The 15705-nt window shown below is 34.0% G+C and overlaps 1 protein-coding gene, 1 non-coding gene and 1 pseudogene across 3 annotated transcripts; 1 reads left to right on the forward strand and 2 right to left on the reverse strand.

Moving 5' to 3' along the window:
• The first annotated feature begins 32 nt into the window (after positions 1-32).
• Positions 33-13122, forward strand: LOC114169975 (polyamine oxidase 1-like; annotated as a pseudogene). Its single transcript, XR_014986569.1, has 10 exons — positions 33-171; positions 267-516; positions 685-819; positions 934-986; positions 1066-1220; positions 4601-4744; positions 7214-7363; positions 10604-10858; positions 11417-11498; positions 11601-13122. The product of XR_014986569.1 is annotated as a polyamine oxidase 1-like (transcript).
• Positions 11634-14650, reverse strand: LOC114169977 (Nucleic acid-binding, OB-fold-like protein). Its single transcript, XM_028055405.2, has 4 exons — positions 14150-14650; positions 12943-13149; positions 12131-12291; positions 11634-11757 (listed from the first exon to the last, which is right to left on the reverse strand). Exons 1-3 carry the CDS (start codon positions 14561-14563, stop codon positions 12148-12150), a joined length of 765 nt encoding a protein of 254 aa, XP_027911206.1. The 5' UTR covers positions 14564-14650; the 3' UTR covers positions 11634-11757; positions 12131-12147.
• A 116-nt stretch (positions 14651-14766) lies between these two features.
• On the reverse strand, positions 14767-14838 carry TRNAG-UCC (transfer RNA glycine (anticodon UCC)). The gene has a single exon. It is a non-coding gene; the product is annotated as a tRNA-Gly (tRNA).
• Positions 14839-15705: the final 867 nt, after the last annotated feature.

The following is a 15705-nucleotide window of genomic DNA, read 5'->3' on the forward strand; positions in this document are numbered from 1 at the left end:
CTAAACTACATCATTTAATCTCACTCCCGCTAATTTTTTTTTTCCCTCTAGACTCACCAATTTCGTGTTCTTAATCGTTCCTGTCTTTCTCTCTTCACTATCTTCCCTTCCTTCATTTCATGGGTTCTCCCTCTCACTCTTCTGTCATCGTCGTCGGAGCTGGTATCTCCGGTGAGTTCCGTCGCCGCTACAATTTCTCTTCTATGCAACCTCCGCCGTTCCGTACTAATAATCACGTTTTCTTTTCTTTCTTTTTTGTGTGAAAGGTATATCTGCGGCGAAGGTTCTGGCCGAAAACGGCGTAAAGGACCTCGTGATCCTCGACGCTTCGGACCGCATAGGCGGGAGGATCCGGAAAGAAAAATTCGGTGGCGTATCAGTGGAACTCGGAGCCGGTTGGATCGTCGGAGTCGGAGGCAAAGAGTCCAATCCTATTTGGGAACTCGCAACCGAATTTGGCCTCCGAACCTGCTTCGCCGATTACACTAATGTGCGATACAACATCTCCGATCGCAGGTTCGGGAACAGTTATTTTCCGTATTGCAGCGCGACTACTTCTTCTTACTGTTAGCGTCGTTATTTTCCATTGTTTGCTTCTTTCTGTTATGTTCTGTGGTTACTGTTATCGATTTTTTGTGGTTTACAAATGTGACTGAATTTTCCGCCACAAGGATTTGGTTGCAGTGGGAAGATATTTCCAAGAGAAATCGCTGCGGACTCGTACAAAAAGGCTGTGGAATCAGCGATTCGGAAATTCCGGAACCAAGAAGATGTCGGAGGAGGCGATAATGGCTCCAACTCCAAAACCGATTCACCTTCGTAAGTTTTCAGTAACAAAACGATTCGATGAAGGAACAAATGAATGCGGTGTGATTGCGAGTTTATGACTATAAGTAATGTTGATTGTGTTTATTGTTGCTTTCTTCGTCTTAGGACACCGTTAGAGCTGGCAATTGATTTCATCCTCCATGATTTTGAAATGGCAGGTGTGTTCCTGAATTTGTGAATTGAATTACATGTATGTTTTGCTCGGTTAGTTTATGGATGTGTTAGTTGTGGATGCAGAGGCGGTACCGTTATGTACCTTCAGAGACTTAGGCGAAAGTGAATTTTCGGTTGCGGATGAAAGAGGTTTTGATTATTTGCTGTACAAAATGGCTGAAGATTTTCTGTTCACATCCGAGGGTAAAATATTGGACAGTCGTCTCAAACTTAACCAGGTAGTGTTCCTTCTCTAATTCTCTATTCCTATTCATTTCCTTCGTTGATCCATGAATGCCTACGCGCCGAGTCCATGGGCCCTCTCGTAGTCGCGGTGGGTTTGTCTGTTAGCTACCATTGCTCTGTGCTGAAAGAAACACAGTAGGTAATACGATGGCAGAGTTTATCTATAGTTTTTCTGCCAGTCGTTCTCCGTGCTTATGGTATAATGCATATTTGTTGACTGTGAGGGATAAATTTATCTTTTAGTATTTGAAAATTAATTTATGTAACTTTTTTTTATCAGCTTTCTCTTAACTTTTAACTTTTAAGTTTAGAACCAAAAAAAACTCAGATAATAGATTTGTTTATACAAATTAATAAAATAATGGGTTTTGCTAGCTATTAATCTCCAAATTGAAAATTTTGGTGAAAATATTTTATAATATATTGAATATATGTCATACTTTTCCCTCCAAAAAAATTGTTATACCTGTGAGGATTTTAACGAGTGTCTAAGTTATCGTTGATACGTGGGAAAGAAGTTACGTAAAAAAAGGAAAATGGTACAGTGACTATCCATTTTGACTACCCAATTACTATCTTAGGTGGAAAATAATATTTAATTATTTTTAGTTGCATCAAATGGAGTGGCACGTGATCGGAGGGAAATCTGAAATTAACTTTCCATTCTCCATCTTTCGTCAATTAACATCCTTCTCGTGAAATTGAAAAAAGAACAAAAAAGTGAAATTTCAGAAAAAACTTTGCAGTCACATATCACAGTGCCTCTAGACCAAAACTTTTCTTCTCCCCCATGCCTCTGAAGTCCACCATCCCTTCGAAGTCCACCGCGCAAGCACGAAGTCCACCGTTCGTTTCGAAAATCCACCACCACGAGGAAGTCTACTGTCCTTGCGAAGACCACCGTGCTTGCGAAGGTCCTCATCCTTGCAAAGTCCCCCGTCCTTGCGAAGTACCCCATCCCTGCGAAGTGTCTGGCATTGTTGTTATTATGCAGACCTTTTTATTCACCTAAGCAACATTTACTGATTAAATAGTATTGCATATGATATTTCTGCACACTCTGATTGAATAATCTGGTGACCCCTAATGTATTATCTGGTAACTTGTCCATAACATTTTGCACAAAAATATGAATTGGGGTCTGGTGTATGGGGAGTAAACATGTTCCCCACTTACAGTGACAAGAATGACCCTCAAAGCATGTGTGCAAGGTATGTTGAACCTAATAAATATTGATGTCACATAATTGCTCCAAAAATTCCACCACACATAAATGAAGTCTGCACGAAATATCTGGTGACCACACAATACATAACTGGTGACCTTCCCTGAACTTTTTGCACAACTTATTCACCCCTGTATGTTGTAAGGATGTCCACAACTAAAACCTTCATGCTGTCAGTTTGAATACCTCAATGACAACTATAATAGTTATATCTAGTCCTAAAAAAATGGTGAGGAATAATTAGCCCACAAGTGCTTGAGCACACACAATGTTATCAGTCACCAGATAATACATCAGGGGTCAACATATTATTCAGTCAATGTTAGGTTGTGTGTGTTCAAGCACTTGTGGGCTAATTATTCCTCACCATTTTTTTAGGACTAGATATACCTATTATAGTTGTCATTGAGGTATTCAAACTGACAACATGAAGGTTTTAGTTGTGGACATCCTTACAACATAGTAGGGGTGAATAAGTTGTGCAAAAAGTTCAGGGAAGGTCACCAGTTATGAATTGTGTGGTCACCAGATATTTCGTGCAGACTTCATTTATGTGTGGTGGAATTTTTGGAGCAATTATGTGACACCAATATTTAATAGTTTCAACATACCTTGCACACATGCTTTGAGGGTCATTCTTGTCACTGTATGTGGGGAACATGTTTACTCCCCATACACCAGACCCCAATTCATATTTTTGTGCAAAATGTTATGGGCAGGTTACCAGATAATACATTAGGGGTCACCAGATTATTCAATCAGAGTGTACAGAAATATCATATGCAATACCATTTAATCAGTGAATGTTGCTTAGGTGAATAAAAAAGTCTGCATAATAACAATGCCAGGCACTTCGCAGGGACGGGGTACTTCGCAGGAACGGGGTCTTTGTACGCACGGCACGGTGGTCTTCGCAAAGACGATGGACTTCATCGTGGTGGTGGATTTTCGAAACGGACAGTGAACTTCGTGCCTGCACGGTGGACTTCGAAGAGATGGTGGACTTCAGAGGCACGATGGAGAAGAAAAGTTTTGGTCTGGAGGCACCGTGATATGCGACTGCAAAGTTTTTTCTGAAATTTCACTTTTTGGTTCTTTTTTCAATTTCACAAGAAAGATGTTAGTTGATGGAAGATGGAAAATGGTAATTTAATTTCAGATTTTCCTTCGGTCACGTGCTACTCCATTTGATGCAATTAAAAAAAATTAAATATTGTTTTCTACGTAAGGTTGTTACTAGGTAGTCACCGTACCATTTTTCGTAAAAAAATTAGGCAAATGTTCAAGGTACGGTTAAAGAGTTGAGATAGAGAAGTTTATATTTGATTATTATATTAATTAGTAAGTAAATCGTACACTCCTACTCAGCATCCTTGATTCGCCAAAAGTTCCCAACGAAGCAATATAATAATATGTATGAATAATGATAAATAGACACCTCAATTTTTAAAATACACCTACTTAACACTAATAATACGATACTTTTATTTTAAAATATACAATAATTTAGAGAAAGATACTTATAAAATAAAAATATTGACTTTTAATAGATGTTTCATAGGCGTAGAAAAATTGAGGAGCGTCTAAATAATAACCTAAACTGAAAGATAAGAAACAACGAATTCTTAGGTGAGTTTTAGGCTTGCTTGCCATAATCTCAGGATATTTTACTGCTTTGGCCTCATTTTAGTTGATAAGAAAGAAAACTGCCATGTAAAAGTAATTAAAAAGTAAATATTTTTATATAAAAAATTCCTATTAATGTAATTTCTTATAAAAACGGTCTACCATTCTTAAACAATACACACTTTAAACACACGTCAATAACAAGTTATATTAACAAGAACCATCCGTAATGAAAAGTCTATCACTGTGTGTGGTTATGCTTCAGAAAATTGATTTTGAGTTGAATCAATTCATTGATGTTGATTTTTTTTAAACATGAATTTTTGACATTCAAATTGATTTTGAAATCAAACATAGAATGATTCTGTGATGAAAAATTAATTCTATTTCGGAGTGAAGCGAAACCAAACACAAACTATATTAAAAGGTTAAATAATTTGTTTTGTCTCAGCTTTGTATACGTAAGGAAACCTTTAATGATGTGTATCCGTGATGTTTTTGCACGGATGTGGTGCAGTGCAGGTGGTTCGTGAAATACTGCATTGGGAAAGAGGCGTTAGGGTGATAACAGAGGATGGTTGCGTTTACGAAGCTGACTACGTAATTGTGTCTGTCAGCATTGGTGTTCTCCAAAGCGACATCGTTGCCTTTACGCCACTCTTGCCCGTATGTCTTCTACTCTTGTCTACGTATATCCTCGATACTCTTTCTATATCTTATTTTCTTTCTGTCTTCTACAGTTTAAGATGTTCATAAATTTAAGATTTAACTTTTATAAAACTTTTTAATTGAAATGCGGTGATATGATACAAAATACTTTAAAATTTAAATAAGACTATGCATCATAAAAATAAAATAAAATATTTTCAACTTTTAAAATGTTAATTTGATTAAAACGCGAGTCTTATAAAAAAAATTTATTGAAGTAAAATTTGTAAGAAAATTTTAAAAATGATACAAGAAAATAAGTTGGAGATGCTACTTAATTTCAAATCTGTTTTGTTTTGTGTTTAAAGCTGTTTAGATTGTAGCCTCATGTTCCAATGCCATTACATAAGTTGGAGTTTAGCATTAAAACCATAGTTGACTAGGTCTTATATCAGTTGAATTACGTGATAAGACAAATTCTTTACCCAATATTTTTAAATAAATTCATTAAATCTATCTATTACAAAAATATAAAAAACATTAAAGAGATAAAATCCGTCTATTTATTTGTTATAGTTATTAATGATTCATCTACTATTTCCTGATATTCAGTTGAAATTTTATTAATGTTTAATAGATTGAAATTAACTCAACCAATTTTTCATAATTAATTTATTTTAAAAACTTTACTTTTATATATTTTTAAATTATTTTAAAAAATTATTATTGAAAACTATTTCTTTTAATAAAATATTGTTTGAATGGATCAGATTTACATCTTTAAAAAAATTGCTGATAGATGAATTGAACTAAATTTTTATTATATAAATAGGACTTGATCAAATTTTAGTTGGATTTCTTATGGACCACAATGAATTGATGATTTTTTTTTATTCAATTCATTGTACCAATTTACTGTAATCCAAAATATCAGTCTATCTAGTTGTCATCCTAGTCTTAGGAGATAATTTTCTTTCAAGATTAAAACGGGTTATTTATTAATAGTCAGCCTCTTGAATGAGTCACTCTGTAACCAGCTTCTTGTTGCATACGTTGTCGTGGATTTTGACATTGAAAACAGAAAATGTTCTTTTTATGTTGCATGGGTTAAACCTTTTGTACATTTTTCTTTTTAAATCTTTGGATAATAATATTATAATTTCTATTTTTTATTTTTATCTTTATTTTTTATATGATTAAGTGTAAGTGATCGATTAATGTACTACTATATTTTTTAAAAAAAAAATCAATTACAAGTTACGTCAAAAACTAAATTATAAAAATAAAAATCAATAACAAATCACGTCAAAAAATAAATTATAGAAATAAAAAATAAGAATCAAAATATAATTTTTTTAATTTTTAATAATGGTTTATCTTTTATTCTAGGAAAGGTGTCAGACTTTGATATAACAATGACCACTGACTTAAATTAAAAATATAATATTTCTTTTCATTCTTTGGTATGCACATTAGCGTTATATAAAAATAAAACTTATGGTTCCCTATAACTTATATAAAAAATTATTGGAAATTGATACGTGAAAACTATGGTATTAATTGAGATTTAGGGTGAGATAGACACGTAAGTGTAAGTAAGTAACAGGACAAATAGGAAAATTGAGATAAAAAAGATATTGAGAAATTAGGGATGTTAATGAAATGTTTTTGATAGTTATATTCTTATTTGTGAAAAAATTATATATAATATAACTGGTTAAACATTTTGTATTCTTTTTATTACTATTACTATTATTATTTTATTTATTCTCTTAGTTTCTTGATCTGTTCTTCATGTCCTTTGATACAATATTACGATTAGGTGTAGTTAACAATGTGTAATACTTAGTGTTCTTACCTAAGAAGAAATCTTAAAGATAGAGTATAAGGTTCTCGGGACTTAAATTATTATTTCCTACTTCCTAGTCAGAAATCTCTAGGAAACACAAGAATATTTACGTTTAGAAGATTTGAATGTTTAAATCAGTAAGAGAATAAGTTATCTATACAAGTAACTAAAATTTTTGTTTTAAGTCTAAAAAAGATAAAAATAATATTAATTACTTTAGATCTAAAAAAAAAAAAGTTAGAAAAATAGTACTAATTGCTTTAGATTTAAAAAAAAAAAAAAAAAAACTAGTTAAATTTGGTGTATCGTTTGTGTTTCTACTTACAACATGTAGCATTTCCACACAGCACTTTAACTCCTAAAATTCTTATACTTTACCACGAAGACTCCTCAGCAAAATCCGGTACTAACACTTAGCAGTCGAGCCACAGTGTGTGCTCATCAAAATGCACTTGAAACGACCACTGATGATTCCATTAAATAACTAAAACATATGAATTAAGACACTATGTCTGGTTTCTGGTCCCAGACGAGATTAGTCGTCAAACTTTCCCTTCTATGATTTTAATATTAGTTGGTTTAACTAAGTAATATTTGTCTGATTCGTCACGTCCATGATAAATTCATGAATTACTCAGGGATGGAAATTGGAGGCCATACAGAAATGTGAGATAATGGTGTACACGAAAATTTTCTTGAAGTTTCCGTATCAATTCTGGCCAACTGGACCCGGAAAGGAATTCTTCGTCTATGCTCACGAGCGGAGAGGCTACTACACATTTTGGCAGGTTTGTTCGAAATTTTTGTGTTCTTGCTGTATTTTATACTATGCTGTTTCTCATCTGAAGCCAATTGTTTTATGTTAGGAAGGATAATTATATTTAAATAATTAAATTTTGACAATTTTTTTTGAAATAATATTTTTTAAATAATTTTAAAATAAAGAAAAAGAAGATATAAAGTTATTTAAAAGATATTATCTGATATTTTAAGAAAAAATATTATAAAAATTTAGTTATTAAAAATTTATTTTGCAGAGTTAAATTCTCGCATGTTGCATTGCATGCGTCATATATACTAAGTTGGGAAATAACGTGAATAACGAGAACATGATAATTAAAATATCTAATTCATTCCGGCACACAATTTTTGATTACGTGAAATTTAAGTAATATCCTCTTGACTAACACTAGGATCCAATGTAAGCGTACATATCTTGTCTGATATGGAGAGATAATGCTGCTAATCCCTTCCTTGATTTACCCAAGGTGTGCTTTTAATTTTGTTTGTCCGAATGTGTAATTTTGACCTTTAGAAGTGTTCGGTCTTAATAAAACACTTTTGCTGCAACAACTCCCATCGTTGTTGAAAATATTAATCACGTACTTGTATAGATAACACGGATATAATAGTTTTTTTTAGAAAACGATTGTTTGGACAGAGAAAATGTGATAAAGTTTTTGACAAACTGACATGACATTAATTAAGTGAATTTTTAAGTTAAAAAATATTAGACTTTAGAATGTGAAGGAAAGGAAGGTGGTTCACGAAACGGGGATTTTCTCTCACAAAAGTTGCTTCCATGCTGGATTTAAAACATTGCTGGTTTATGAAGACTCCCTTCTCGGTGCAGATTCAATTTCTTCAATCTCACCTACACTTAACCCTTTCTTCCCCACGGTGGTCACGTGTGAGAGAGAACGATTCTATAGAAAAGCATTTCGGCACCTGATTAAAATTTTTGTTGCCTGACCAAAACCCCTCTGCTGCTTTACCCAAACCCCATTATCGTTGCACATCGAAATTGTTCAATGCCACCTGCACGAAAGCAGTTTGTCCCGACGGTGGTTCACGAAATTGCACTAGAACATTCTGGACGGTGGTTGACGGAAAGCGTGGAATTTGCAGGTTAGGTTTTTCGATTGGAAATCAATTTGAGATTTAGGGTTTCGATTGGAAACCATAGCTTTTTGGATTCGAATGCATTTTTGGGGTTTAGGGTTTTGATTGGAAACTGACGTGGTCCTTGTGATATGTGTCACAGCGTCGTACCATTGCCTGAGCTAGGTAGAAAATTGAAGGTGTGGTGTTTACGGAGCTTGCTGAGACCGGGCCTTGGGCCGACGATAGTGTCGTCCCACAAATCACTGGATTTTGTTTTGTCTTATGACTTTGTGGCATGCTTATAAACTTCAAAAATAAGTTGCTAAAAAAGGGAAGGATGTTTGAATGGCTAATATTGAAAACAAGGGTGTGGGTTTAAATCCAGTGATTTATGGGACGACACCGTCGCCGGCCCAAGGCCCGGTCTCAACAAGCTCCGTAAACACCACACATTCAATTTGCGACCTAGCTCCAGCAATGGTACGACGCTATGACACATATCACAAGGATCACGTCAGTTTCCGATTAAAACCCTAAACCCCAAAATTGCATTCGAATCCAAAAAGCTATGGTTTCCAATTGAAACCCTAAACCCCAAATCAATCGAAAAACCTAATCTGCAAATTCCATGTTGTCCGTCAACCACCGTCGGGAACGTTCTACTGCAATTTCGTGAACCACTGTCGGGACGAACTGCTTTCGTGCAGGTGGGATTGAACAATTTCAATGTGCAATGACAATGGGGTTTGGGTAAAGCAGCGGAGGGGTTTTGGTAAGGCAGCGAAAATTTTAATCCGGCATCGAAATGCTTTTTTATAGAATCGTTCTCTCTCACACGTGAACCACCATGGAGAAGAAATGATTAAGTGTAGGTGGGATTGAAGAAATTGAGTCTGCACCAAGAAGAGGGTCTTCATAAACTAGCAATGTTTTGAATCGAGCATTTTATGAAAGAGAACTCCGTTTTCTTGAATCACTTCCCTTTCCTTCACATTTCTCTCTCATATGCAGTCCAATATTTTTTTAACTTAAAAATTCACTTAATTAAAGCTACGTAAGTTTGTTAAAAACTTTGTCACATTTTCTGAAACAATCGTTTTCCATCTGGTGCTATCCGAAAGTTTCGTAACGGGAACTACTTACCAACAATGATTGATTTTCTTTGCGCAAAAGGATATCATGAGGATGGAAATTCTTGGTAAACAACATGAGAAAAAAAAATCAAACTAAAATTGATTTATACATGAATTAATTTGTCAAAAAAAAATTCATATCATTTTTCTAATTTTTGCATTTTTAGTTTATAAACTAATTTTAACTTTAAAGTCAAATTCTTTTTTTATAATAAAAAATTGTGAAAAAACAGGTCCAAACAAATTCTATATTTCTAATTATAAAGTGACACTTTCATAAAAAAAAATTATAAGCTTTTTCTGTAAACTAGATCCGTACATAAGAGAAAACATAATAGTTTCTCCACAGTATAAAATTATTTATTTATGCATAGGTAAATTTGTAGCAGCTTTCTCATAATTTTTCTAATTTTTTATTTTAAATTGTATATAAATTAATTTTAGTTGATGAATAAGTTAAATTAATAACAATTTATGTAAAAATTGGTTCAGATAGACATTGTGTTTGAAATTATAAAAAATAGATTTCCATAAAAAAAAATCACAATGGAAAGAAAATTAACCTTTTCGAAAGTATTATATATAATTTCAGCAGACATTTCTTTTCAATTCCGGCATTGAGTGTTTGGTTTTATGTTATATAAGTCAAACATGGATCAATATTTGAGAAATTAATTTCGATCATTTTTATTTTTCACGATTGAAACATGAGTTTTAAAGTCTAAACGACAAACAACACTGACATGGTTTTCTTGTACGAAGTAGATAGGATAAGGAGAGAAAGGGTTGAAATATGCTACAACTAAGTTGGGACTTTTACAGTTAAGTATCAAACTTCACCAACTGACTTAATTGTAGTGGAGTTAGCCATTAATTTTGAATATAATAACTTCGAGGACCTAGAAAACAATTGAATCAGGTTGTTTTGCAATAAATGTTGGGTGTTAGCTGTCTTTTCTCTTATATTGTCAAAATCTTTTTGTGCTATCTGATCCAATTGTTTATCAACAGCAAATGGAGAACATATACCCTGGATCTAATATCTTGTCCGTCACATTGACAAATGGGGAATCTAAACGTGTGGAAGCTCAAGCCGATGAAGACACCTTGAGAGAAGCTATGGAGGTGCTCAGGGATATGTTTGGACCCAACATTCCTGATGCCATTCATATACTGGTTCCTCGATGGTGGAATAACAGGTTCCAACGTGGCAGCTACAGCAACCATCCCATAATCTCTAATACCCAACTAGTTCATGATATTAAGGTTTGTTAATCATTTTACTTAAATTACTAAAATTGATAGATTTTAAAAAACTTATCTACATAGCTAATTGAAAACACGTGAAACAAGTCGTATTTCTTGACTTTGCTTTTAACTTCTTGGATTATTCTTGGACTTCACTTGCGAAATACATCCCAAACAAAAGGTAAAAAGGAGCGAGCAGGGCAGGAGTAGAGCAACATACATAGTTTTCCTTTCTGAAGCATGTTCTAGAATTACTAAACATCCAATTGTTTGTGACCATTTTTTCAGTATCTTTTTCTTCTGATAACCTACCGGTCGTATGAATATGTTACCAAATTGCAATAATCAATCACGCAAAACTTCACTAGTAACCACATTTTAAGTTTTGAATTTGGTGTTCCAATGTTACCTACGGTGTTTTTGTCCTATTGGGACGAACTGCTGTGCTGTATTTTGGTTTTCTTTTGTGCCCCTTGATTCGTTCTGTAACTTTTAGTCGTGTTCATTCCAACAGGAAATATTTGTATTTTCAAACACCGTTTTCCATTGTGTTTAATTTTTCGGGTTATGATTCAGGCTCCAGTAGGTCGCATTTTCTTTACTGGAGAACACACGAGTGACAGATTTAGTGGCTACGTGCATGGTGCATACCTCGCGGGTGAGCATTAACTTGTGTTAAGTTTGCTTTCATAAACAGATTATTGATAACTTTAGTGGCGATGACGTAAAGGTCCTACTTGTGGACATGAATGCATGACAGGTATTGATTCTAGCAAAGAGCTACTAGAAGAAATGAGAAAGAGACAAATTCCATTATTTTAAGCCCATACTAGTATTGACCGAATGCAATATTCCCAGACAATTATATCCCAGGGGCAAGCTTCGGATAGCAGAAGCCAAATTATGATTGCATCCACCTGCAGAAAAACCCTTTCATTAGACGAAGATGAATGAAGCGTGAATAACGAGAATCATCATTGGCATCGTCCTTCCCTTTAAAGCCTAGGTTATGTCGAGCTAGTTAAATTACGTTTAATAGGAAGTTACTCGCCTATCCTATTACTTGCAAATTGGCCGACAAACTTGCTTGTGACCCTCAAGAAATTAGCTCCTCATAAAACAACTGATATTTATGATTAGTATTGCTAAAAACTACTACATTTCAAATAATTATGTTCAAGTGAAAATGCTAAAATATAAACTAGAACTATTACAGAAAATGAAGTACTCAAAAAAGAAACACGAATTTATAAACCAAAAAATTCATTGTTAAGCAGAATAATTGCGTACTGATAGGTGTTGGCTGATCAGGAGATATTTGCATTCTGCAAGGACTGGCATGCTACTGAACCTACAGATGTACGCATGACATGCTCCCCTAGCATCGCAATGCAAGAAACATCTGTCTTAAGATGAGGTTGCACCAATTCCCATATCTTTTTCTTTTGTATCTGTGCGTTGTCACAGAAGAAGAAGAAGAATAAGATTAAGACCCAGATAGAAAAAAAGACAGGATGACATAAACCATCAATTAGCATTTTTCTTGAAATTACTTATGAGAAAAACAACTAACATTATGCTTCTAAATTCTCTAATTCTTCCGCAGATAAATAAGTCTTCAATTTTCTAAGCTCAGGTGCTGAACTTCTTTCCTACACTGTATTTAACCAATAAACTTTTTCCCTACACATTAAAGTGTGTTTGTCTTAACATATTTCATTAAAATTGTAATGGCATTCATGTATACGTTACAGGTAGCAAGATTTATTTATATACAGCAGCCATCCAAGGTGAATCAGTGATCTATACACCCTTGAAGGTTTAGTTCAAGAGTCTACTATACTTAATTGAAACATGCAGGCAACACTTTTTTGTGGCTTCCAAGAAAAATACCACCTGAACTACGGTTTTTTCAGTCCCTAACTACGGTGTCTGAGACAATTATAATTGGACACATTAACTGTATCTTATGCCATATAACTGCAAAACTGACTGGTTTAAAATGTGACTTGGCCTTATTTATAAAACACATAAATCATCTAAATTCCAGAACTTCCTTATTCAACTAGTCATATTAATTGTTATTAAGAAAGAGCTATTGCCTGATTCGGAGTGGCAGCAGCAGGTTGATTATCTTTTTCATCTTCCGTTCCAAACCATATTCTTTCACCAGGAGTTGCTTCCTCAGGAGGGAACAGAAGTTCAACATTCTCATGCTTTGCATCAGAAGCCGCCATCAGCATTCCGCAGGATTTGACCCCACGCATATTTCTTGGCTTCAGGTTGGAAAGAACAATAACCTTTTTGCCCTGCATGTAGCATACGATTAGTTAACTATTATATACTTGTATTTGTACAGAAAAAACACCAATATAATGCCAATTCCAGCCTCAAATCCACTTCTGCACTGTTGCCATGCACACACAAAGAAGCAACTATTCAACCAGTCATAAGTTTGTCTACATAATCCATCATTGTATACATTATTTGCACAACATAAAGTGTGTTGCTTGTAGAATTCACACTGTGCAAATGATGCACAAAGAGCAGTCAGTAGAAATCACTGTTTCTTCCACTACACGGATTATCCAAATGAATAGAAGTTTTGATTTGAAAGTTGAAACCACATAAACTATCAAGAGAGGACAATCTGAACTAGTTCTTTAGTGACATATGGCAGTCTAAAATTTGACACAATCATTCAAATAATTTGCTTCCACACAAATATACTTCTTTTTACCAAATCTCATTATGTCAAAATCATCTAAAGAAATATGTTATCCTAGTATATTTTCCCTCTATACTCTTATGGAAGCACCAGACCTAGGAGGAACCATGGATATGGTAATACATGAATGTGACAAAACAAGGATGCGAGAATATGGTAATTCCAATTATGGGATACAACATATTGATATAAAAGTAACAGAAAAAATTCACATCTTAAATTAAACTAAAAACATTAATGCTTCTTTTTTTCAAGTAAGAGAATGATAGGATGCAGATTAAGGTATTAGATGGTTGTTTGAGGGGTATCTAGAAAGGATACAGCCCAAATGCAACAACATTTTTAGGGTGTTTACACTTCTTTGCCCCCTCACACATGTAGGAAAGCTAGCTGGGAGATAGTATAAACCTTAAGCTAATACTCAGAATATCAGCATACAAAATATGTCTGAATATGCTTAAATTCCACATCGAGATCGGTGATATTTTGTACAGTGTTTTTCAGCAGAGAAAGACTCAAAGTCAAGGATTAGATACTCAAAATCAAAACCCACATCAAAATTGAGTACAAATCATCAATACCTGAAGGTGTTCAATAGGGATGTACTTGACAAGGCCACTGCATATGATTCTGGGTTCAGGCTCACCGATATCAACCTCTTCAACATACAGAGAATCAGCTTCATCGTGTTTCCATGCCCTCAGAATGCGTCCAACCCTTATGTCAAGCAGCCCCGCGGCGTCCCTAATACTGCTCTCAGCTTCGCCACTAGCATTCCCTGTGATGGCTTCGGCGGTTACTGCCTCATCAATGGAAGAAGAAGAGAGTGTTCGAAATGAAGGAGAAAACCCAAATGAGGTTTGCGACGATGAGAGGGTGAAGAAGGGGAACTTGGAACGGAAGCGCGTGGCGTTGGAGAGAAGGGGGAGATGAGGTGTGGTATTCCGTAAGGAGCAGAGTGAGATAACACAACCAACTCTAAAAGCATTTGCCATTTTAGAGGTGTGAGATGGAGAGAAGGAGGATTAGATTAGATTTCAAACCTCCCAGAAAAGACACAGAAAAAACCATGCCAGTGAGTAAAATTAAAGTATATTAAGGTTTGTCATTAAGTAATCTTCTTCTAAGTTTTAACAGTACCATACCCATTGTGAAAAAAAAAAAAAATAGATGTTTTATTGAATAAAACAAACAAAAGTGCGTTTGCCGGGAGTCGAACCCGGGTCTATTGCTTGGAAGGCAATTATCCTAACCGTTGGACTACAAACGCGATTTCATATGAATTTCTAATGTGTAAACTTGTCTTCATCTAAATCTACTACACGTGCTCCAAATATATAATCAAATTTAAACTCATAAATCAATTACAAAACAACAAAAAAGAGTAAAATATTAATATATTAATTCATTCTTTGTCATATTTTTTTTTTGTCTCTTATTTAGGTCGAGTCAAATCTAAGGCAGTACATTATATGCCTATTGATTTTCTTATTTATAAAACCTAATTTAGACACAAAATTGTATAATGAAATATAGTAAATTATTTCCATTTTATTTCCAAGTATACCACAAAAAGCCATTTTCTTGGAATTAAATAATTTTTACAGTTCTAAAAGTTGCGATTATCCATGTTTAAACTATAAAAAATCAATAATCCTAATGAGAAAATCATTGAATATGATAAGAGTGAAACTGTTTATTATTAGAATGAAAATAAAGAACACAGCTATCTTTTAACTATATTTCTTTTTTCAATTAATCTTACTGCTGCATTTATTTCTCTTCAGCCAAATCTAATTTATTTTCATTTACCTTCTATGTTTTGACCCACTTATGGCCTGCTACATCATTATTATTATTATTATATACATTCTTCGTCCAGTTTCTAATTCAATTAATTGCAAAATTTCGAAACATTTTATGGTAAAATACGTTCTCTTGACAAATATGCTTAAGCGGGTTTACATAGTTTAAAATTTGTCACAGAACAAATAACTTCCTAATACTAATATCTTAACCTTTCAAAAAATGATGTCACTGTCCATTACATTAGATTCTCATTCCTACCTGAGAAAAATACGCTTTCTGGGAAAAATAAATCTGTATAACATCCACACAACAAATTATAAGCTTTTTC

This window comes from Vigna unguiculata, chromosome 11 (genome assembly GCF_037176805.1).
Source record: "Vigna unguiculata cultivar grain cowpea cultivar isolate G323 ecotype 2 chromosome 11, ASM3717680v1, whole genome shotgun sequence".
Taxonomy (NCBI): Eukaryota; Viridiplantae; Streptophyta; class Magnoliopsida; order Fabales; family Fabaceae; genus Vigna; species Vigna unguiculata.